Here is a 25,532-nt window from a genome sequence, read left to right as displayed (position 1 = left end):
CGCAGGAATTCCTGCTGCAGATGGGTGATCTCCTCATCTCTGGAGTGACCCGCTTCCTCCACTGTGTTCACACGGTCCCCCAGGGAGTCCATCTCTCTCCTTACTTCGCGGACCTCCCCGGCCACCTCACTCTTGAGCGTTTGAAAGTCCTCCCGAAGGGAGTGATCTCGTCACCGGGGGCTCTCCACCATCCGCCCCCCTGGTCGGCGCCGGGGAGGTCGCGGCAGGTTGGGCTCCTCCGCTGCGTAGGGAGCCCCGTCCCAGCATTTCCGGCAAGGTCCGGTCGCCCCGTCGCTGTCCCCTAGCATTCGACATTGTAGCTCAATAAAGGACGCTGAGGCTCACTGTCCAGCAAAGAAAGCAGCTATAAGCCATCCGGGGGCAGCCCACACAGAGAGCACCGGGAGGCCCGGCCGAGCTTCACAAAATGGCCGCCCAGTAAAGTCGAGGGGCCAACGCCCAAGATGGAGATCCCCTCTCCTTCTCCGATCTGAGAGCCAAAAATCCGGCCAGTGGGCAGAGTCACAGTGCAACGTTCGCCGAGGTCCACGGCTTCAGGGAAAGATCTTCCCCGGGAGACTCGTCCTTCAGTCCCACACAGACAACCAGCCGAAGCGATCTCCTCCAGCGGGCCTCCCCAAGCCACGGGCTGGCGTAGTGAGGCGATGCCGACTCCGTCTCCGCTCTGCACCTCCGCTACGTTCCGCTCCGTACAGCCGCCGTCGGACAACTCCGAGCCGCTCGCGAAGCTGCTGCCGACTCCCACTCCAACAGCTCATGTACCGCTGCGGGCTTCACCCCTCGGAGGCCGGTCGCTCCGTCGCGCGCCGAGGGTCGGGAGACTCGCGGCCTCGGGCTCACACTCGGGCCGTACAGCAGGGTCCGACCCGGGCCGTACCGGTCAGAATCCCATCCCCGACGGCGCAGACCAGGCTCAGCAGGCTCTCCACACCTCCACCGTAAGCACCAGGCTCAGTTGCCGCTTGATCCGGGGGGGAATCAGCGGTTACAAGCGGTGCAGGAATTCAGGGGTCCGGGAGCTCTCGGCAAGTGCGACCGCTCAGCCCGCCATCTTGGCCACGCCCCCCAATTTTTAACTTTTAAATGTGTTGTATCGGATATTTGAATGGCTTTTCTTGATTTAAGATACAATAGTGGATTTATCTCATTAGGGGTGTTCTTACACATTGGAATAGAGGTTAGGAAATATTTTCTTGAAGAACTATTAGACTGTCCCTTTCTTATTTCATATCTCAGAACATTTGAACAGCTTCCCACCTTTCCTTTGTGTTTTTGCTGGCAGACTTTTGTTTCACAACTGTGTTTTCAAGGGATCTTAGTTTGGTGATATTATGGCATGTCCCCCAGGACAGATAATAATTCTCCTTTCCTAATTTCCTGGCCAAGGGTGTTGGCCTGGCTGGTCTCTCTTTTCACTTATATATATGTCAGTTCTTTTTTGTCTCTTCAAACCTTTCTCTCTGGGTGGCCCAAACCAACTCATTGCCAATGTTGGACCATATCATCTCTCAAGTATTACAGACTAATTTACCCACTCACCATTCTGGCTTTGTTACTGGCAAACCGATTCTGTGCCACATTACCCGAATATGTTCCTTCTTTGTAGAGTTAGGACAGAATGTCTCAAACAGTGACATTTTTCTTATGTACCTTCTCAGAGGAGAAACTGTTAACCTGTTCAAAAGTACAGTTGCAGGAGTGTTCATTCCTTGCTCAGGAAAAATGTTGGCAGTCATTTTCTAAGTGTGCTAGGCATGGCAATACCGAGAGCTAACAGCAGGTTTTATGTTATTCGTTATGATATTTTTATTTGTATCTTGTCGCTAGCTTAAGAAAAGCACAGCACAACTAATAGTCATTTAAAACAACAAGGGGAGGAAATAAGTTGTATATGTTTGTCATGTAACCCCAGATATAGGGAGTCGGCGTAATCCAGTCTTGACTGAATAAAAGCAATTATCACAGAGTTGTGTAAGCTGTTTTAAATTAGACCCTTCCTAGAAAGCATAGATGGTAAAAACAAGTAGTGGCCACTTGGGAAACCTCAGGGACCAGTGTCCGCCTATAGTTGAAATAACTTAAAAATTCCAAAATACTGTGAATGGTCTGTGGCCAAGCTGTGAGAGACAAGTCATTGGACATGGATGTTTTGTTTGAGCATTGCATGAGAGTGCATAGGCTTTCAGGATTTCTCATTCTTTTGCTGCTTCCCCCACCTTATATCCTTGCTCCCCCCGAGTGCTCTATGAAGCTCCCTCCCTCTTGTGCTTTTTATCCCATACCCGCTCCCATCCCACGTGCTCCATATTTCTTCCTTGTACCCTAGCCTGTCTTTTGCTTCCATGCTTCCTTCTCCTCGGCTTTTTATTATTATTACTACCCCCACCCCCTCCCCACACTCTCCATTGCTCCCCCTGCACGAAGCCCCTTGTTATCCCCCACCCCACTATTTGCAGTCATTTAAAATAATAACCTTTTTTTTGGAGGGCCCGGCATCCTCCGTTTTCTGCCAGGTGAATGCACTTTTAAATGAGCTCTTTCACATAAGTAAAAAACGTACAGCTTCCTTATATCGAGAATTTTTTTTTTAGGAAAATTGCATCCTTGCCAATCAGTAGCACGTATTCATGATGCATACATTGGTCATGCATGTGTGTGCCTTCTGAGTGACGCAAATTATCACCTCTTCACCCATTTTGTATTTTCTTTTTTTTTTTGCCGATGCTGCACAGCAATGCCAAAACGCATTTTGCTTTTTACCGATGCTGCATGGCATGTCGTAAAAGCATTTGCAGAGTCCGTATTCAAGACTTGTTGGCCGTGCCAGTGCTTGTTCTTATTCATGTGACTTACGTGCTGCTCTTCAGTTCAGTCGAGAAACAGACTGTATACATTTTGCTTGTATTTTGTAAATTACGACAAATCATTATTATTGAACCTTGGCTGCGTCATCTAAAGTTTTTTTTCTTTTATTGTAGTTTATCATGACATTGCCACAACTTACAGACAAACCAGCATCCGGATGAAGAAGAAAAACAAAGGTAATTAAAACAAATGTAAAAATGAATACAAGCGTGTAAATACTGTCTTAAGGATAGAAATTCAGAGGTCCTAAGAAATGAAGACCACGAGGCCTATACACAGCACATTTTCTAACTACACTTACTGCCAGATCCTAAGTTGTCTCCTACTTTGGACTTGATTGCTGTGCTTTGTTGCCCTCTGTTTCTACTCCATGCTGTTTAATTTAAGAAAGATATGTTACTGGCATGTGTATCTGTAAGTTCACATGCTGTTCATGCTTCTGCCAATAATGTTGGGCTCGGACTTGGGCAAATTGTTTTTCTTTGAAGAAGTCTTCGATTCAAGAGTTATAGTGACCACCTATTGCAGGTAATGCGCATGGGCATTGGCTCCATGGCTAGATTGTTTTTTCTCTGCGGTCTGGTTCGGACATGTTTCAATCGAGCTTCGGATAGGTGCCTTGTGGTTATCTTCTGGCCCTTTTGTTTATTTTCCACACACCAGTAGACAATCCCTGCGTATCTTGCTGCTCGGAGTCTTTGTGCTTCCTGTTTGTTTCGATGTATGGGAACTCTTCGACAGCCTGTTCCATGTTTGGTGCAGAGAATGTCCAAACCCTGATTGAAAGGACTCAATTACAAACTGCCCTGAATGTTGAGCAAAACACCCCCTGGGCAGACCTCCACCAGTTGTGTAATCTCTGCCTCTCTGCGGACCATAACAACGAAAAGGCACTGCGTTACTGTTCAAGCTTGATGCCTCGCTTCACAGTCTATGGTGCAGCAACAAGGGAACCACACCCACGTTTTCTTCGGCAAATGGGACGTTGAAATCAAACCTCAGCCAGGGACTTTGTCTGCCAAGCCTCAGATCTTCTCTTCCGAGGCATGTTCCTGCTAGGAATCCGAGGGGGAAGGCCCCCGGTTGGTGCTGGTCCAGATAAAAAGTAATCTGCTTTGAGGACAACCTTTCTCCTTTCTTCACCAGCCCAGCTAAGAATGGAGTCTGAGCACTGCCCTTGAGGGGCTCGGACTTCTCGCCCTGAAGCCCATTAACAGGCTTCTGGTCTACCACTGCCTGAAGGCCTTGGTCCGCACTGAAAACAAGCTTTGGATCCGCACCCAACCACCCCTCAGCTCCCAAGCATATCTTGAAGCTTCACCTCTCTGTGCTGACACCGCCTTTGGATCAGTGCTGAAAACGCACTCCAGGCCATTTTCGGCTCTGAAAATGTGCTGAAATCCACCTCTGCTCCAGTGGCTTTAAAACAAACCTCTGCACCTAAGTGCCCGGTATCCAAGGCTCTGTCCACCACTGCTTCCAAGGATCACTACAAGCCTGTCCTGCAATGACTCCTGTAAGAGCACGATAGGAGAAGCGCAACCTAATCCACATATAAAGTGGCAGGATCCTCACTTAGCCACGTCTAAAGCCTCAATTCCCATTGCCCCTCAAAGGAAATTGTCTTTCAAAGAAGCCCTTGACTTGCCATCTAAGCCTCAAGCCAAAGTAAAAAGGTGACATAACCATGACACCAGTCCCATGCATCCTCAGCCTTGTCCATCACAGCATCTTCTGTCCCACCTTCTTCCTTTGCCTTCCTCTCCATGCCCTCCCCCCCTGCTTTACCTCAACCACCTCCTGTCCCTCTTTCTGAATCACCAAAGGGTTCTGCACATTCTGTCCTTGAGGGTTGAGAGGGGTGCGGGATGGGAATCACCCAGGCTCTCTTCAAAATCCTTAACATGTACCCATTGATCCACAGTCACAGGATTATCGGTTGGATGTCTAAGCTATCGACCCCCTTCGGGACACTTATCCCGATCTCTACACAGCCAGGCCATCCTCCCTGGATGACACCACCTTGTAACGTGAGGTTCTGCACAGGGCAGCCACTTATCACAAAGTAGAGAAGCACAAAACACAGGATGATGAAGATTTTCATGTGGAGACTCGATCCTCCAGGCATTTCTTTGCAATGCTAAAAGGGATGCGAATACCAACCCCTGAGGTCTTCAAAGAGCCTGTAAAGGCCAGGGTAGTCAAACAGAGAATAGCCAAAAAGTACAAAGCATCACCTTCTGACCCCCCATACATTAGGGGACAACTTCCTCCACATTGCTTGGTAGCTCACAAGCTTATCAATTCCCAAGACACTGGCGATACACCACCACCTGACAAAGAGAGCAAAAAGATAGATGTGGCAGGTAAGCACGTCGCTGTTAAATCATAAGTACATTAGCGTATTACCAATTCTGTTGGCCTGATCTCCGGGTATGACCTGGGGGCTCTGGGATGAGATAGAAGACCTCCCCCAGCAGCTCCTATAGCAGTATAAAAAAGAGGCCAAGACCTTATTGCAGAGGATAAAATAATATTTGACACCTCTATTAGGTGGGCCTTCGACGCTGCCGACACCAGAGTACACAACATGAAGACAAGTGTCCTGATTCGCCACCAAACCTGCCTGTGTGTCTCGGACTTAAAGTCTGAAGTACAGGAGCATCTGCTTAACCTGCCCTTCGTTAGGGAGCATCTCTTCAGACCGCAGGTTGAACAGATGCTTGATATTTCAAAAAAGGACACTAAGACCGCAAAGGATATGGGTCCCGGTACCCAGGGGTGTCAAATCCACCTCTCCCGATGCCTCTTCCTCCCTTCAGAGGCAGCAGAGCCAGCAAATTCCTTCATGAGGCTATTCCAGGGAAAGTCACAGGGGTAACAACTAAAGTGTAGAGGAAAGAGTAGTGCCGCCAAGGGCGCTGCAACGCCAAGCAGTTACTCGTTCACTCTGCCCCTTCCCCGATCACAATGCACTTATGCACTTATTGGGGGCAGACTTCAGGGAGTTTTCTGCAGTGGGCAGAAGCCATCTCAGATCATTGGATCCTCTCCATTAAAGGCCAGGTATACAACTTGGAGCTCACCTCCACCCCACCAAACATCCCTCCTTGCATACAAACTCTCTCCCCTGAACATGAACGCCTCTGTCACTAAGAAGTTGAGGCACTCATTTGCTAGGGGACAAGCAAACCTGTGCCGCTCCACCACCACCACAGCAAAGGCATGTACTCCCTGTACTCTGTCAACCCCACGTACTCTGTCAACCCCACGAAGGACCCACCTCTCATGCCCACATTCTCAGACCCCTCAACAAATTCCTCCTACCAGAATGTTTCCAATAGTAACTCTAGGATCTCATCCTTCTACTGCAGCAAGGCACTTCATGACCACCCTCACGCTGAACGACACCTGCTTTCACATCCCGATCCATGCCGCTCATTGTGTGTACCTCCAGTCTCCGCCCATTTTAGGAGTGCCTAGCTGAACAGTGGTCACAAGCGAAGGGTCACTGTGAGGATATTGTTTTGATCTGTAGCCTTACTCATTCAACAACAACCTGTTCCAAGGAATGCCTTTTTCTCAACCCAGTTCCACAAGCAAACACAACGGATGCTTTCATCACCAGATGGGGGACACAGTTACAGGTTTTGACCATTCTGGGTATGTAGGCACCCCATCAACAGTGTCTCCACATCAACTACCTGGAGCTGCTGGTCATTCTGGGAGCCATACGGGGAGCAGAGATGTGGTATTCATTTGGGATACCGCTGATTAGTTTGTCCTCTGCAACATTCAACCCCAGAGGACTTCCTCATGGCACACTGGCACTGAACCACCAGGCGGTGGCGACTCCTGACGCCAGTTCTTCCAGAGGAGCAACCATCAAAAACTAAGGCCGTCCTTATGTAGGTCTAGGAGGCTCAAAACTAGCTGAACATCAAGCACATAGGGAAAAATCCCAACCTGAACTTATACCACACCAAAGATATTGGCAAACTATGAATGATATCTTTGGTGTCAACTCAGATCACACCCAAATGCCTGTGGTGGTGTCTCATGATGATGACAATAGCAGGGAAGGACAATTTGCTACCTTTTGCCTCTTTGCACACTGTAGATTATTTAGCATTGCAACGTGCCAGTGAGCTGGACATATCCTTACAGATAAGAAGGTGGAGTGTACTTCAGGGCTGACATCCCTGAAAGTAATTTTTGTTGCCTTCCTCAACATAGCTTGGTAAAAGTGTTGGATGTAACCCTACCTTCAGTGAAGGCCAGATTCAATATACTTACAGTAGTCCTACAACCCACTTCAGTGGCATTAGATCTGCTGCTTCAATGTAATGAAGCCTTGCTAGATCTCCTTAAGGTGGTTTAGGACAATCACACCTTTGGCCCAGCTGTGAACTGGATGATTGCAAGGCATTATAGGCCATCCTCAGGGGCTTCCTAGAAGCCTATCCCTCACTGGAAAGCTTGGTGCATGAAACGTTTTCAATCAAACAGAATCCAAGACCTTTCCCTATAGATTCTCAAGACAGAAAATCATAACAATTGGAAACCGTAGAGAAGAATGTTTTCTCTGCCGACAGTTTACCCTTAATGTCTATGAACACCACATTACTTTTTAACCAGGTATACTCTTAACATATGTGCGATGGCAAACATGGTGGTTCCGAGTTGATCAGACCACTAGAAATGACCATTTTATGTGGTGGTGAGCGATGGCCAGGACATTTGCACAGGCAGATCATCATGGTAGGCTTGGACACAGTGGACATGGTGGCCAGGGCCATGGGTTTATCCATAGCCCTGAAGAGACACACAGGCTGAGGTTTACTGGCTACTCCAGTGAAGTACTGGTGAGTCTTATGAAATGTCCTTTGAGACTCGACTTTTTGGGGGCAAAGTTGGCTTAGCATTGGAGAGATTCATGGCGTAAAAGGCTACTATTCAGTCTTGGGAACTTAAATCCCCAGCCCAAGATTACAGACAGTTATGGAGCATCTCCAAAGCATTCACATTTTGCCAGTGTCAGTCATCCCAGCCTGTCCAGCAACTTAACCAATTTCGGCAGCTATACCGGGTCACAGGCAAAGGAAAAGGCAGACATGCCCAGCAACCCTCGTTTTCGCACTTCCCCAGACCATCTGGAAAGAGACTTTAGCTTCTCCTTAGAGTTGCATCTATGGCCAGTTGGAGGAAGGGTGTTTGCCTTTCCTCAGCCTTAAAGTCCTCCTCCTCAGACATTCCAGGACATTTGGATATCATTGTGAGGTTTCGGAATGGAGCTACTGTTCGAGTCCTGATGGTCCTCTGCCTGCTAGGTCTGCTGATTTCCTGCATCCTACTGGTCATGTACACATGCTGGCACACGAGGGCTCCCACGTTGTGACTCAGTGGGCAGTGTTTACAGCATGAGGGAGATCTGTTAGACACCATTGTGATCTCTCGGGCACTGTGGAAAATCTGGCTTGGTGGTTGATGGAAGACCACCAGTCTCTGATGATGACCTTCATCCCATTTAGCTGTGACTGATGTGGTGACAAATTCATCTACCTTCAGGTGAGTTGCTTTTCTGGAGTAGCTATAGATCAGCGGCATTTGGTCTCTAGACGAGCAGGGATTTCACATTTGCTTTTGAGGGCAATTCGGCTAGTTCTCAAAACCTGCCTCCCTTTCCAGTCAGTCTTTCCTGATGTTGAAAAATGTCTGTAATTGGTACAGCAACAAGCAAGGAGGAGTTGAGTCTCACATTCTGTCGAGAGTCGGTAAGACTCTGAGCTTAGGCACACCAGCCTTTGATCTAGCTTATTGCGACCCATTGATCGATTCGCTGAATACTTGGGAGACCGCCTCAGTCTGCGTCATCTTGCAAAATGTGAGTTACATCAACATTCAGTGGTGGTACAACTCCTCTTTTCCCTGTGAGGCACCAGTGGGTGGATTTCTTTAAATTTGCGACAATGTCCACTGTTCTCTGCCAACCAGTATCTGCCTTAGAGAGCCAGGATGGTGCATTTTCCCCATCACTGAGGGATTCCGCCTATTCCCTTCATTCCTCAAGTTCTGAGAAAGATTCACTAGGACTTGGGCCTAAGTCATCTTCATTGTTCCGTTCTGGTGGTGATTAATGTAGAACATAGATCTCCTGTGTCTCTTCCAGTGTTCCCCGATCTGCCTTCCTCCAATGGTGGACATCCTCTCCCAGTCAGAGGGGTAGGTGCTGCACTCCAACTTCCAGAGCCTCCATCCTCATTCCACTTGCATGCTTGTAGATTGAGTGGGGGCACATGAGCTCCTTCTACCTGCCTCCAGGGATGGTTGATGGAATTTTGTCGGCTCGTCTAACCTCCACCAACACGGTCTACTCTGGAAATTGGAATAGGTTTTGTGGCTTGGTATGCAGTTCAGAATGCAGATCTCTTGAAGGATCACTTTCTCAGATGTTCCCGCTTGCTCCCACTGAACAACATAACTACGCAGTGGGTACCATCAAGGAATACATACCATATGGCCTTGTCAGCATTTTTCTGCTTTCCACACCAAACTTCCCTGTTCCTATCCCAGATCATGGCCAGGTTTTTAAAGGGATTAACAGATATTTCCACCAACTCCTTTTGTCATGCCCCAATGGGACATGAACCTTGTTTTGACTTTCTTGATGAGCACTCCTTTTAAGCCTCTCCAAAGTTACCAGCTCCGGTTCTTGATTTTTAAAACAGTTTTCATGTGGCCCGTTACCTTGCCAATGCATGTCAAAGAGTTGAAAGCACTGACGTCTTTCTGCTTTAGACCAGCTTCTTCCCAGACATATTAGTTATCAGAACTAAAGTGGCTTTCCTTCCTAAGGCGGTGACCCCTTTCCTTGTGAGTCTGTACACTACCCTTTCTGCTTTTCCCCCTCATTCTAAGTGGGGGCAAGATTGTTTTCAAATCAGTTGCACCAAGGAGATCAGGTTTGACGAGCAGCGGTTTGTAGGGTATACAGCAGAAGAGGACTTCATCATGACAGATAACACTATGTATAAGTATGTGCTTCAGTTTTTGTAAAAAAGGAGCTGCTTAAGGGAATCTGGACCTATTCCATCAGGGTAAAGCCTTCTACCTCGGCACTGGCCCGGGGTGTTTCTGCGGGTGAGATCTGTCATGTGGCTATCAAAGTGTCCTTTTACACCTTCTGCAAGCATTATTATTTGGATTCAGCTGTGAGAAGAGATGGCTTGGTGTTCCACAATGTCCTCTTCTGACCATTCAGTCAGTCCCACCACTTGGGAGGGGTAATGCTTTGGGATCTATCCAATAAGTGAGGATTCTGCAGGTATAAATATCTATCAAACGAAGAAGGGTACTAACCTTCAATAACGATCTTTCTGATGGATACTGAATCTACCTGCCGGTTTCCCACCAACCTCCTTATTCTGAAAGATAAAACCCCCTGTGGGTAGCAGGGCCGGACTGAGACCAGCATCCAGCCCTGGCAGGTTGCTTCTCCACCGGCCCTGGTAATGGGAGGGGAGGGGGTTGTTACCTGCAAAGCACTGCTACCACTTTTCTTACAGAGGGCCGATATTACAGCGCTGCTACAAAATCGGCACTCTGTAAGAAAAGCGGCCCCCTGTGGCCACAAAACCGGCCTCCAGCCCACCGGGGAAATGCCCGGTGCCCGCAAATGCCAGTCCGGGCCTGGTAGGTAGTAGTCGTTTTAAATATTGCACATAGTTTGAAACATGTAACTTGGGTGAGTTGTTGAAAAGAAGCGATATAGACCAGGTAATTAACTTCTCTTTCCATACCTTTAGCCTTTCTAGTATGGTAGATAATGATAGTCAAATAATGGTTTCCCTGTTACACACGATGGCTAACTTGCCGAAGCAGGTATAACCATTAAGCTGTGTCACTTGTGTTGAGACTTGTGACTTGTCTGTGGAAGGCAGATTCATGCAACATGTGCATTACCCCTCTGCACGCTCATACTCCTCCCCCCAAAACTACACCCACCCTGCTTCAAAACTCAAACCTATCCCACAGAGATAGTATGTCATCTGGAAAGCAAGAGAGATCGTGCAGGAGGCACATTAACAATGTGAGCACATTGTCTACCATAGTAAAGTGTGGTCTTCCAGCTTTCAAGAGGCATCTGCATCAGGTGTGTTCACCCTGTTAGGAATATTGTGGTCAGTGGAAAATGCAGCTTCCATGCTTCACTGAGATATGCTGCAGTTTCATTAACCAATCAAACTATCTTACTGGTATTGGTACCTGTAAACTGCAAAATACACATGGATCGCCACACCCATTACCCTACCAGAGAGCACCTTGCAACCTGCAGGCCTTGCGGATCTGTTCAACATGTCCTAAATTCACTGCTTTGTGATCAACTTCTTTTAATGACTTTTTTTATCAAACACACTCTATGCTTAGGTTAGTTTGAAAGGCTTATTTTACCCTATTTGATAGTGTTTTTTTGTAAGCTGCTAGAGGTATATAGATGAGAGAGACCACATTTTAAGTGAATTACCTTAAGGTAGTTAATGATAGGTGTTGCTGGCTCCTGAGTGATATTGAGACAATATAATAATAAACTCTTACACCTTTGATGCGATGCATGCTCTTTGATTGAGTCTTATCATTAGGTCCCTAACGCTGCAGCCAGCTCCTCCATATAAGAGAAGCAATATAATATACAGTGGATACTCCCCTTATAAACGTAAACATCGTGACTTCAGCAGGTTGTTTTCTTTAAGTCATTATATACCCAATTTTCGAATATCCGAATCATGGGAGATCCATTGAAGACAATGGAATGGCTCAGGGCCAATAATGGCTGGTGCCGGCCTGCTGCTCCACAACAGTCCAGTGTTTAGATTTCTGTTACTCCCTTTGTTTAGCCATTCTACCCCCAGTGGGTGGAATGTTCTAGCAGTTCTATAGCCCCTGTGCCTGACCCACTAGTTGTTGTTAAAGGCCCTCACCCTCCATATACCCCTTAGTCCGAGGTCAGGGCCTTTTACTACCATTATTGGCCTTGACAGCAGGTTATAAAATGCTTAATTAATTGAGGTTGCGCATGCACCAACTAGCTGCTCTTTACAATGACCTCTGAGGAATTTACTCTGATGCAACGCTTTCCAGCGGCCAACTTTTCATTTTGAGTGTGTGGGTTATGGATTGGATTTACTTCATATGGTTCTTTTTTTTACATTGACGGATATGTTTAATTAGTGCTGGCAGCTTTTGACATACTCCTGCAGTAGTTTCTACTGCACAGATCTTCAGGTCCAATTGGAGGTCATGGTTGAGACAGTCATATTGAACATCAAGGGTTGGACTCCCTGGGCATGTGCAGTGGCGTAACGAAACTTGAGAGCCTCGCTCAAAGATCATGGAGGAGACCCTCCCATGCTCTGACCCAGGCAGGAGCTCTGGGGTCAGCCGCCCATGAACAGTGCCAGAGAAGCCCCCTGCAGCTTGGGCCCCCGCCCGCACCCCGGGGGTTATTGTTACTCCAGTGGGCAAGAGGGTGAAGATCTAGAACCACCTCATAGATCTGAAGGTAGTTGTCCTATGTCTCCAGGAAGTACACCTCTCATGCAAGATACACAACACTGATTACTCCTCCTTCTATTCTTCTTCTTGAGCGCAATGCAGTGGCCAACTTTTTCTATAAGAATTCCCACCTCTCGATGTCAGTTGTCAAGTTGAGGAGTGTAGGTTTGTCAGGGATCATGTGGCATTAATGTTGATGTAGAAATGTTATCCCACTCCATAGTCCCCAACACCAGCCACGAAGAATTGCTGCCACATTCTTCTGGACCATGTCCACTTTGATGGCTGTAGTATCAATCAATCAATCAGAGTACTTGTAAAGCGCACTACTTACCCGTGAGGGTCCCAAGGCACTGAGGTGAGGGGGGAGGTGCTGCTACTGCTTGAAGAGCCAGGTTTTGAGGAGTCTTCTGAGGGCAAGTAGGTCTGGGGTCTGCCGTATGTGGGTAGGGAGGGTGTTCCAGGTCTTGGCGGGGAGGTAGGAGAAGGATCTGCCTCCGGAGGTCGTTCGTTGGATGCAGGGGACAGCGTCGAGGGCGAGGCTGGCGGAGCGGAGCTGGCGGGTGGGGGTGAGGAAACTGAGTCTGCTGTTCAGGTAGGCTGGTCCGGTGTTGTGGAGTGCTTTGTGTGCGTGGGTAAGGAGCTTGAAGGTGACTTTAATCTGGTTTGGGATGGGAATCTTGATAAGTCCAGGGGATATACTTCATTATCAAAGGTGGATTCCAAAAGCTCTGTGAAACTTGGATATCTGACATTCGAGACGTTGATTCTTTTTGCGTGACAGTTCAACTGAACAGTTGACTATATCTTTTTGAGCAGTCCTTTGATCTTTGGTGGCTAACGCATCCGTGCCTGATAATGTTCTCTCCCAATATCATGATGTCAGCTTCATCAGCTGATGGCTCCCTCACTTGGCAAGAAAAAGAGTTACAGCCAAGCCTTTACCAAGATCCAGTGTTTAGGTGTGGTGTGGCTCACTGGTTAGAGGCGGCAGACCCGGGAGCAGAGGACGGCCCGGGACCAGGGTTCAATTCCCGAAGCGGCAGGGTCGTGGACCAGGGTCAGCGGACTCGATAATTCTCACCTCGGTGCCTACTCTAACCAGGGATCACACTCGGCAACTCTGGGCATTAGCTTGCCTCATCTCCACAACGGCCCCCCACCGCCGGGGATGCCTGGTTTCACCTTGGAGATACCCAGTAGGGACCATCTCACAGGGAAAGCCAGGACGGGTTCCCCAGTGGTCTACTGCGCAGAGACACTTCTTCGGGAGTCTATTCTAGCGCATTACAAACCCACAATTAATTTTTTAATTTAGGGAAAAGATTTTCACCGTAATTGCCGATTATTTTGCACTTATCAGAGGATCTGAGGACTTCGGTCCACTTTTTGGGACACTTTTAAAACCGTTCTCTGAGGTATGATCATAGCACTTCTTTACATTGTATCCACAGGTTGGTTACCATAAACTAGAGACAGAACGTAGAAAGCTGGAGATTGAATGGAAAATCAGGTTCTTTGAAAAAACAATTTGCATATTACCATGGCTCGCTGCACTATATGGCTACAGAAAATCAGGCGGAAATGGTGTTATTGTGCCTTAAACAAAAGTCCTACTGGTTGGATAACATGCCTGGGATGCTGTTGGTGCGTCCGTTGCTTGTACAAAATGAGAGGGCTGACATTGGATAGCTCCTTTCAACTTCGAAGACCTTACTAGTCAGGGGTTTACAGAAAGTCTGTCAATTGTGCTGTTATTATGAATATGTTTCCCTGGGTGTCCCTGTAGACAAAATAGGTATGGTTGAGACCCTGGTGTGCTTGGAGCCCATGGCTATCTAGAAAGCCCCTGATAGAATGGATTTGATTTTCTTTTAGAAGGTTCTGCACCGAGTATGCTCTTTCCATGATGTTATCAGGTGGAGCTTGGTAAATTATGCTGGCTTATTTGCCAGAATGAATCTGATTGGCTTTGGGTCCTCCTTCCCATAAAATCTTCACTGGAGAATGGAACAGGGTTTAATTTCGCCTCCCCTCCATTTAGCATTACGTTTCGAAGCCCCAATGAGAATAAACGCAAGTGTCGTTCCTAAGATTGGGGGGGGGGTAAGCTTTGGTTGGGAAAAGCATAAATTGTATTTTTTTACTCGCGGTATTCTATTGATATTGAGTGATCTGAAATCTTCGCTTTCTTTCCTTATGCAGAAAATGACATCACTTTGAACAAATAGCGAAGTGTGAGATTAATTTGGGCACATCGGAGGTTATTTATGTGGCCTTTGCCGTGATAGTTTTCAGTGATTTCAGGCCACTACCCCTTTTAATTCGACTGCCGACTTGATTACATATTTGAGAATTAAAATGACCACGTGAATATATGACCTGTGCAAAGTCTACTTTCTTCGATTACTCATAATTACAAGGCTTGACCTAGTGAGATGGAACCGAAACGTTCTTTCTTGGTGGAGGGGGCTATTCCTTTAAAAGCAGTGTATTGCCCAGAGTCATGTATCTTTTCCAGGCATTACTAATTGTGGTTGACTATGACTTAAAAAAGATATACTACCGTAACTTTTACTTGTCCCCATAAATAAGTTATTACCTGGAACGGTGAGTCTGAGTTCTTTAAGATGAGTATAACGGCGTTAGATAACAATAAACAACTAGTTAGTAAATGACAAAATCGTGTTCTGTGGTTAACACATGCTCTATAAATGCAAAATGTTACGTTATGCTCTAATCAGGGTACATTGACATTGCCCAACCTCTCTGCCTCTTGCTGCTCTGCCACTCCCTTCTCTGCCTAGCCCTCCCTCCGACACTCACCCCCGCACTCTTCACTCCACCTTATTCCCAATCTTTGATGCTGTATACCCTGCCTCTCATTTCTGCAATGACCACTGTAAACCACCCTAGGATGTAGGTTGAGCATTATGCCAGCTACAAACGTGTACCTTGCATACTCGCGTGTATATATACATTTTGGATATATGGCTATGCCCCAGGCGAAGAGAATAATTATGAGATACATAGATCAGTAGAAATACTTGATCCAAAATATTTGCGTCTGACTCCTGGTTAGGTGTTAAAAAGATTAATCAATTGTAAAGCACAGAAAAAAACTCGCACGTATGTTCCTTGTTAGTAAAACATAACTTTTGCTTAAATTCTAAATACAATTTTAAATGTTCCATTTATAAATTAGTTTTGAGTAACAAATGGCCATTAGTAACTATTTTAAGCTAGGTTTTCTAAGGAGAGAGCACTGTAAACTTTCGTGTGCCTATATAATAAACTGTACCTGTCAGACCCATACGGGTTCTCTTTTTTTAAGACTGTTTGCTTTCCAAGTTGTCTTGATAACTTTTAGATGAACCGCTTTCTCTTTTTCAGGTTATGGTCTTCATTGCCACCGAGCCATTATTACTATCTGCAAGTTGATCGGCATTACCGATATGTATGCGAAGGTTTCTGGATCAATCAACATGCTCAACCTCACCAGAGCGCTTTTTCTTGGATTAACCACGCAGGTATTTATTTTTTAGTTAAAACATTGGACAACATTGCATGTAAACAATTTTGATTAGGCATGCGAAACTAATTCTAGATGAGCATGACAAGACTTGGGATGCTTCGATGTAGAGGCACTTTAATTAATGAAGGGTGAAGCAGAAAAGAGTACGTGCAGCACTCGCAAAATGAATTAGTCTATGCCAGGGGTCTCCAAACCGGTCCCGGAGGGCTGGATCCATGCCACATTTTTTTTGATATCCCCATTGAGCTAGATGTAGTAATTTTAAAAATCTGGCATGGATCCGGCCCTCCAGGACCGGGTTGGAGACCCCTGGTCTATGCCCTGCATCATTCTAGGCGTTGTAGCAGACGTGAACAGCTTTTAGTTTTGTCCAGGTAAGTTCGTAGATTTATATTGAGATGTTTTCTGATATGTTTCATGTTTGATGTGCTCTTTGCTGCTTACTTTGCCGGTGTGTTCAGTCTTGGTGCATGTTTTTAAGCCAGCACTGGCTCTGCTGTACACTATGATTGGAGACAGTCATTTTTGCACCACAGGTCTTTCATTACAGCAGTTTGAGAATTCAGGGCAAGACAATTGCTGTGCTTCAAGTGTGGATCGAAATAGTGGATTTCATGTTTTTTCTTTCCCAACCCTCGCAGAGGCTTACAATTGTCTATCATTATTGAACATTGTGATCATCATGGCATGCGCATTTGATGGACGGCTGAAACTGCTGACTGTTTCCTTCAGAGTCCCATGTGACACACAAGCAACGGATTTTCAATACATCCGCACACGGTTGGAAGAGAAAATTAGAGGGTCGTTAACTCATCAGTCACTAGTCTTAAATTTGCTGACTGGGGCATTTGTTTTATGGTAGTTTGAGCATTTTGCCAAAAAGGAAGAGTATTATAAAAAAAAATACATGTTTTGAAATCGTGAGTAGAAAACGTATTACTTAGATAACGGATTCTGCAGTTGACTGTACTCGAATAGAATTTGTTGTTATGAAGAAAGATGTATGTCACATCAACCACAACTCTTCCTTGCACATTCTCCAGTTATTTCAACTGTTGCTCTAGACGTTTTCTGAAAATCTGGTCTGCATTGTACATGTGGACACAGGATCTCTGTGAAGGAAAAAACGGAACCAATGGATATTTCCAACAGCCTTTATTCAAGTATTTTCCAGAAATCACTCCTCAACCACCGCACAGCAACCTGATCGCCAGTTGTCGAATTCTCAGCTCCCAGTGTTCTCAGAACACACAGCCTGTCCAAGTGCTTAATTTGTAAAACATGAAGTGCAGGTGCTCAAATGTTTGGGGGGAGGACACACCCAATTCCCTGGCACCTCACACTTCCTTCATTGGCCCTACCCACTTCCTTTATTGGCTCCACCCACATCCACAAGTCTAACACATCAGAGCCACCACTTCACTTCTCGAGTTCCACAAGAAGCTGAAGACCTGGCTCTTCAGATAAGCACCTCAGAGATGAAAACTAAAACACAAAGCAAGACAGAAAGGTCAGATCAGGATAGGGTGCAACAGGTAACAGCACGGAGATATACAAGTATGCACTTTTGTGCATACACCAGATATCCTTGCTCTCAATGCAGTCCCTTAACACTTTAAACACACTTTTACCCAGTGGTACCCTGCAGCACAAGGGAGATCTTTTATCCAAATGAACAGATATCACATGGAAGGAACCACCATTCACACAATACATTTTTAATACACTGTACACACAATCACAATGCAAAATCATGTTAACCTAGTGACTTACTACCACACAGACATTTGCCACACGTCAGACTCTTTACCACACGTACAAAACTGAATCCTTCCACTAGGAACTTTATCACACTGGCATTTGTCAGCTTTTCCCACATATGTGTCTTACCACAAGACCTTTACCAGAAGAATTAATCACACAGTCCTTGGCCCTGTGGGACTTTGATCATACCCACCATGTAACATTCATAAAGCTTCTTTTAGATAGAAACAAGACCTCATATATTCAAAACAGGAAATGGTCACAGAGATTATTTACAATACTTTTAGTCAGCTGCTGTACTACAATATTGAAAACACACTTCACTATCCCTGAATATTTGATGAAAACACATTTATAATTTGGAGAGTATATCTGTGCACTATAAGTGACATGGCCAAGGAGGGCACGAAAGAGCTGAAACTGGATCAAACTCAAACCTTTTCTGAACAGTATCCCCCAAAATACGTTTGGCCCGGGGATAACAAAATCCTTATAATGTCCTTGTTCTATCCTTCCTAAAACTCAAGCCTTCTCCCATCATTTGTATAAGTTTTAAGGGTGAGTGTTAAGTTCAATGCAGCAGGGAGGCTCAGTGTTTTGTCTGACACAAGTTTCTGCATCATTGACCCTGAATAATAACATTGTGGGTGGTGGTTTCTTCATGAGCGATCCGATAAAATAGTGACATGACTGCAAAAGATTGTCTTTAAAACTAAGAAAGACTGGCAGTGCAGTTTGTGTTTGTTTGAACTACCAAGTGTTAAGAGTAAAGCAGTGCTATGTTTTGGGCTGGTGTTTCTCAGCATTATTTTTGACCTTATTGCATTAGCAACCGATTATGCCTGTGACTGAGTTAATGCAATAAGGTCAAAAATAATGCTGAGAAACACCAGCGCAAAACATAGCACTGTTTTACTCTTAACACTTGGCAGTTCAAACAAACACAAATTGCACTGCCTTTTCTTTCTTAGTTTTAAAGACAATCTTTTGACGTCATGTCACCCACAATGTTAATTATTCAGGGTCAATGATGCAGAAACCTGCGAGACAATAGGGTTATCGCACACTTTGAGGCTTACCACGAAAATCCAGGTGTTTGTATCTCTGTGGGCCACATCTTATAGAACTACCAACATGACGACCTCGTGCCCCTTCCCCGTTTGGATGTGTAAAATAGACTCCCATTCAAACATGGCTTCGGACCACCGTGCGTATCGTCGGCCAATAAAATGCAAAGCCATCTGATTTCAGCAGTTTGTAATCCGATAGATGGAGTGGGGACTGTCTAGAGAAGACTAATCTTTCCTTGCTCAAACTACGTCTCAAAGTAAGCAGCGTAAGTCCACGACTGCATTAAGCTGGCAGGAAGTCAACTGTGTTAACAATTAGCACTCAGAAAACAAACAGCTGACAGTCCAGGTGCAGTACTTCCCATTCTACATTATCATCATGACGTTGAGATGGGATTATTATTATTATTTATTATTATGTTTCTTATATAGCGCCTGAATCGACCCCCGAAGGGGTATCTCCGCGCTTGCCTTGGGAACCCGTCCTGGCTTTTCCCTGTGAGATAGCCCCTACAGGGCATCCCCAAGGTGAAAGCCAGGCATCCCGCCGCGGGGGGCCGTTGTGGAGATTAAGCAAGCTTAATGCCCAGAGTTGCAGAGTTTGAACCCATGATTAGGTCAGGCACCGAAGCGAGAATTATCAAGTCCGTGGACATTTGAGCTCAAGACCCTGCCGCGTCGGGAATTGAACCCTGGTCCTGGGTCTGACCTCTGCTTCAGGGTCTGCCTGCTCTAACCAGTGAGCCACACTTCTCCACCGGTATCCGGGATCCGTCCTCCAGTAACAAACTGTCCTCACTTCTGGCGGCTGTTGCAAACAGGGTCACTGACTCCTTCACCGTCGGCTGCATTAATAACTGAATTTGGCAGGGTGCAGCACAGCTGACAGCACGATGCGGCCCGGGCCGGTGCCCATAGCCCCAAAGATTTCAGATTGCTATGTGTGACATTTTCATAATTTCTGTGTAATTATGAGTGACATTTCCACATATATGAGCGATACATTTTTGCGAGCAAAATCAAGTAATGAAGATGAGGGAAACACATAATATCAAAAATTATGGAAATGTCACACAGAGCAATCTGAAACCTTGGCAGCTATGCTGTCTGTGTCCAGATGCCTTACCGTTCTGGTCTCGTCCGTTTTCTGAGGCTTTGAGGGCCTGTCACTCTCCATATAAACAAGCTCTGGGGTTAGGATATAAATGACGAACACCCAGGGCTAGCCTGATGAAGAATATAAACATCGCCCTGTGGTCAGACAAAACTCTGAAACTGACTGCACAATAGATAGCATGCCCCACTGGCGAAAAAAGGCTGCAGAGCTGACTTCGAAACATAAGCCCGACCCACTTTCAGACCGCCAGCCCTATGTAGACATGCTCAGATGAGATAGTGTTGTACACTGAGAGTTCCTACGAACATGAATTAACGTGACTTTATTTACAGCACGAAAGTCTCAAAAGAAAGTATAACAGGTTGGTAGGAGACTGGCCATTTTATCTCCTAGGCTTGTCACACACTCGCATAAATAGCCCACACACGAAACTGTAGAAGGCAAAATGCAGTGAATATGTTTCTCGTAGTAGGTGTACGTATGTGACCATGTGTGTGTGTTTGTTGGGCGTGTTCCATGCTTTCGGTGGGTCTGAAAATGTGATTGTGTGTGTTTGTTCGTTTTAACAGCGTGTGAGTAAAACTGTGTGTTTGGCAGCTTTCGTGTGTGTTTTTGGAGGTGTGTATAGTTGTTATGAATGAGTGTGTAGGTGAGCGAAAAAGCAAATGTTAATGGCAAACCTGTATTTGTGTGATTTCCGCAGTGATAGTCCGTTAAAATTGTCCTGCCAGCAGCTGCAGCTGCGAGCACCATGATTATGATTGGTTTGGGGGCGTGCAAATTCAACCTCCTGCCTCCCACACTAGCACGCCATGCAGAATGTGACGTCCCCCACGCGCCGACGTGTAACACAGCCTGACTGGGCCCGGTGACGTCAGGCTGATAACGATCTTGCTCACTAGATGTTCTGAGCCGGAAAGAAGAGCAATCTCTGACAATAAACAATCTCCGCTCGAGCGGCTGATTTCACCACGTGTGGCAGTGCAGGCACTAGCAAATTGTGCCTGGATGAGGTGCCACTCTCTAGACATCCACGGCAGACATGCAGCCTAAGCAGAACAGGTAGGTAAATTGATTAGGAATAGTTTCTAGGTTCATCGCATACCGGAGCATATTTCAATAGCCCCGGTCCTGTCAAATAAGTGCTGGTGCTAAGCACCGGCACAAATTAAGCACTGGCCTGTCCATATTCCAACAAGATCATTTGTTCGATGCAATTGAGATACCACACACCTCCCACGTTATATAACACAAGGTAGAACAGATATATCTTATGACAATGTTTACAACTAAAATGTTACTCTGAATTAAAAGATTCAAATATTACATACATAAATGGTGGTTGCCACCTTCTCTTCTTCTTACCAAACCCTTACTTTCTGTGTTAAGATTTTTATCCTCAAGGTTTCATAAGCATCACGATCCACCACAGTCCCCCTCCCTAAATTCCAGACGTGACTGTCTTCCAGGTTCACAGCATTCCGAGACAATTTAACTACTTTCAGGTGGGGGAAATTTTGACAAATTAATAAGTCCTTGTAGATTTTTTGCCGTCACTATGTTACCAACAGCATAGCGTACAGAATGTCGACTATCAAAAAGTTTGCTCCTTTCACTTATCATTTCCTGCTGTTTAGCTCGCCAGTCAAGACAGACATCGGAAGAGCCAGTATTTAGGGCGTTCATCCAATGATGACAAATCAGAGAATTAGGTTTTCTACCTCTGAAAGTTTCAAAGGACACTCTGCCAGTTACAGAATGTGGAGTCAAGCGACACACTTCCACCCTTAACAAAATGTCCTCCCTCCAGTCCTTACCATGTAGGCTGGCAATCTAAATATATAGAACCCTATTAAACCTTTTCACCAAACCATTGGTCTCTGGGTTTTAAAGAGAACACTTTTATGCTTGATGCTTCTTTGAGGCAAAGTTTTCCATTTCTGACTAAAACAATTTAACCAAAACACAGAAAGGAATCCTTGGGTCTACAGGTATCAACTGCCAAGTTGTACATTAAACCACCAAACCTAGGGCATCCCTTCTATGGGATGGTTTCCCTCTCCCATCGAACGGTGGCATGCTTCATCATTGGGAAACCTCGTCTGTGAAGCCTAGTCAGGATACAGGCTACAACTCCTCACTGAGACGGAGGAGCTCAGGGATGTTTGCGTACTAAGAGAAGTATATTCTAAATACACAAATGTGGAGCCAGGGGTGATGAGGGCAACTGAGCAGGTGAACAAAAGTGATTTAAAACGAACTACAGGGTTGGCAAAAAACTTTAATAGGGTGACCCTGGGCTAGTGTTAAAAACAGCATGGCGCAGCGGGAGTATTAAACCTGCCTATGTGCCACAGAGGTCAACATATTTCAGCCTGTGACCCAAAGGGCGTTGGAGCTTTCTCGAGGACCTAATGATGCTGTTGCTCAGTATGCTCCAACAAACAAACATAAATCATATTAACATAGTGTATACGAAACCATCCAGTAATCCCATGGAACACTAGAGGGCAAAGGATTCACTGGCGGTACCTGTGGGAGACATATTTAAAAAAAAAAAAACTTAATGGAAAAATATACCTAAACAGTATATATCTCCTAGCCTTTTGCATTCTTTGTGGGTGTTTAGTTACCTTTGAAGGGAGGGTATGTAAAGGCCGGATTACCTCTCACACTCTTGGTTGTGTTCAGGTAGCCAAACATACCCTTACCTACCAAGATGCTTTGATTGCCAAAACAACTGGAGCAATCCACTCAGTGGCCTTCACTTTCTCAATGATCCTTTCCTTATTTAGCCTCTCAAATTCCTCCACCATTCCTTGCCTCGGAGCAGGGGGAATTCCTCATACTATAGAGGCAACTGGAATGGCAATCTCTTACAACACTATTTTGTGGGAATAATCTGACGACCATCCTAGTTTGTCACAAAATACATCTGCAAAATAGTTATGTATTTTAGAAACAAATTCTCTTTGTTCTTTCTCTTGAACAGAATTAACAGGCACTGCTGCTATATTTCCCCAAAGAAAGGAGGCATACTGTCCTGTAAAAACATCAAACCAGTGTCTCTTTGGTGAACCTAGCTGGTAATGCTGTCACTCTTGGAGAAATACCTAAAACTTTCTTGCTGTGATGCCATCTTTGCATTCCAAATGTCCAAGTTTAATATCTGGTTTGTATAAATTGACCTTGGCTTTTAGATGTTGCTTGTAAAACACACTACGCACAAGTGAAAATGATGCACCTGAATCGGACAACATTTTCACACTGAGCACATTGACGCATGCATAGTCTATTAGCCCATTCTTACTCTCAGCTTGCTCCTGTAGAACTATCTCTCCACACTGAAGTGTATTGTTTTCCAGTCATCTTTCACCACTACATCGTATTCTACCTGGCTGTTGTAGCAATGATGAAGGTGGTGAGGCACAGATCCTCCACGGTGGAAAGGCATACTGAACCAATGAATATTTTCAACAGTCTTTATTCAAGTGTCTTCTAGAAATAATTCCTAGGGCACGTCACCACAATCTGATCTCCAACTGTCCTATTCCTAACTCCCAACTGTCATTAAGAGGCTGCAGTTCCCTAGTGGGTTCTCTACGTACATTTTGGCAACAACATGCCTATATCTTGGACAATCCAAAGTCTTTATATGGTCAAAACTCCCAGTGCCGGGTTATATGTACAGGCACGTGCTTCACAGGATCACATTATGTAACATTTCTGAGACAATTATTGGCACTGCTGTGACAAATATGTATTAGAATTTATCCAAAGTATCACTGACCTATGTACTCTCAAATGTTCTATAAATCTGTACATATCTTGACAGATAGTGTGAATGAGTAGATAGATGTATGTGGTATGTATATGGTTGCATCAATGTTATCTTATGTCAATGATTATTTAAAATATCATGAATACATTTTCTTTTCTAGAATTCACGTGTCTGTCTCTCCAGTATATGTCTGTTTGAAAATATATTCATGAAGTTGCCCTAGGACCATTACAGTATGTACTATTGCCCTGCCCAGAGTAATTTCTGGTCGAGAGCAGAGGGCCCCTATATCTATACAGTGAATATATTTAGAAAGTGTTCAAAATAATAACATTGATACATTTATTTACCTTCCTGTGTTTGTGGGTTTATAGTCTAAATATCTACTATAAGAGGGTGTTAGGCACTGTCTGTTGTATCAGGCTGTGAGTTGTAAGTGGTAGGTTAGTTCAAAGACACATAACGTACCAGACTGGTACTTAGTTAACACTGTGTTACATAATTGTAAATGGTATACTAAATGTATTTTTGCAGTGAGTCTCAATACTAAAAAGGGGTTCTTTGAAAAAAAAATGTTTTTAGTAAAATTTGCAATGAGAGCAAGGCACTCATTTTTTTGCGTCCTGGTTTCAAACAGGAAACTCATCAAGAACTGGCAGAAAAGAAACAACTTCACGTTGTAGAATTTCGTGACGAATGTGGACCCTTACCCCTTGTTGTAGCCTCACCTGCTGGACTGGTCCGCAAAGATGGGGAGCCCGAAGATGAAGTTCCGGACACCAAGCTAGATTGGAATGATGTAAAGGCTGCTCAGGGAATGAAGCGTTCAGTCTGGGCAAATGTCAAAAGAACAGTGTGGTAAACAGGTGTCTAATTGTTGCACAAGAATTAAAATAAACCTGATGAATAGGAAAAGCCTTTCAGCATACAACAAATGTCACAGCAGTGTTTGATTTGTTGGAATTCCTGTGCTTATACATAGTAGGTCCTCTATTTTATATCAACATTTATTGTTGTCTGTAAATTAAATAAACAATGCTTTTGTCAGCTTTTGTTGGCACATGTAATAAATGCATTCTAAATTTGCCTGTTCATTTAAAACTGATTTATAGAGTCTGTTTGCCAGTCCTCTTATTTATAATGTCAGTAAAATAGAAACACATATAAGCATTGCAATAATTGCACTTACCTGTAGGGAGAAGTGCTTGGGGTCGCTGCATGATGATCTGCTGTTGGTCAATATTTGCCCATATTGCCGTCCACTGCAGTGATTCTTCGCAACTAATCACTGGCTATGAGTTGGAATGGCAAGGCTTCGATCGAACCACCCACTGCGCACACTAAATGAGATGTTGATGATGACCTCATTGCCACCGAAGGCGCATGGTTCCACGTTCTAGATTTACTCTGGAAACTGGTCAATAACTCTTTCTCTACATAAAATTGTTGAGGGGAGGAAAATCGTTAGCTAATCAATCAGTGCAATTACAATTACAATGAACTATTACTCAGAAGAATCGGACGCGTGAATCAATTTTGTAAATTTATTACAAAGCCAAGAACAAATGGACATAGAAGCACCTCAGGATGAGGGTGTAGAAGTACATTGGAACTAATACAAAACCAAACCTATGAGTGAAATTAGGGCAGTGCAACATACACAGAATAACCAGTTCCAGAATCAGGATGCAGAAAATGATGGATCCCACATCTAGATTCCCTTCATTGGAGGTCCTTAGGTAAAAAGCATTAGTCTGTCCCTACACTACCATTAACATGACATTCCTATTTAGCATTTCCCCAAGGCAAGATTTAAAAGGTGTTAGC

General features: G+C 45.0%; 1 protein-coding gene across 1 annotated transcript in view; it reads left to right on the top strand.

Annotated features, from left to right (window-relative positions):
• The window catches only part of MRPS5 (mitochondrial ribosomal protein S5), a 640,608-nt gene extending 615,802 nt beyond the window's left edge, over nt 1–24,806 (top strand). Inside the window, exons 9-11 of the mRNA XM_086927225.1 lie at nt 3,000–3,062; nt 15,832–15,968; nt 24,343–24,806. Of these exons, the coding sequence (XP_086783351.1) occupies nt 3,000–3,062; nt 15,832–15,968; nt 24,343–24,567 (425 nt within the window). The 3' untranslated portion in view covers nt 24,568–24,806. The remainder of the gene's footprint in view (nt 1–2,999; nt 3,063–15,831; nt 15,969–24,342) is intronic.
• The last annotated feature ends 726 nt before the right edge of the window (nt 24,807–25,532 follow it).

The sequence above is a fragment of the Lissotriton vulgaris genome, chromosome 6 (genome assembly GCF_964263255.1).
Source record: "Lissotriton vulgaris chromosome 6, aLisVul1.2, whole genome shotgun sequence".
Classification (NCBI taxonomy): domain Eukaryota; kingdom Metazoa; phylum Chordata; class Amphibia; order Caudata; family Salamandridae; genus Lissotriton; species Lissotriton vulgaris.
The sequence above is the reverse complement of the archived record's forward strand: the minus strand, read 5'-3'. Positions and strand labels throughout refer to the sequence as shown.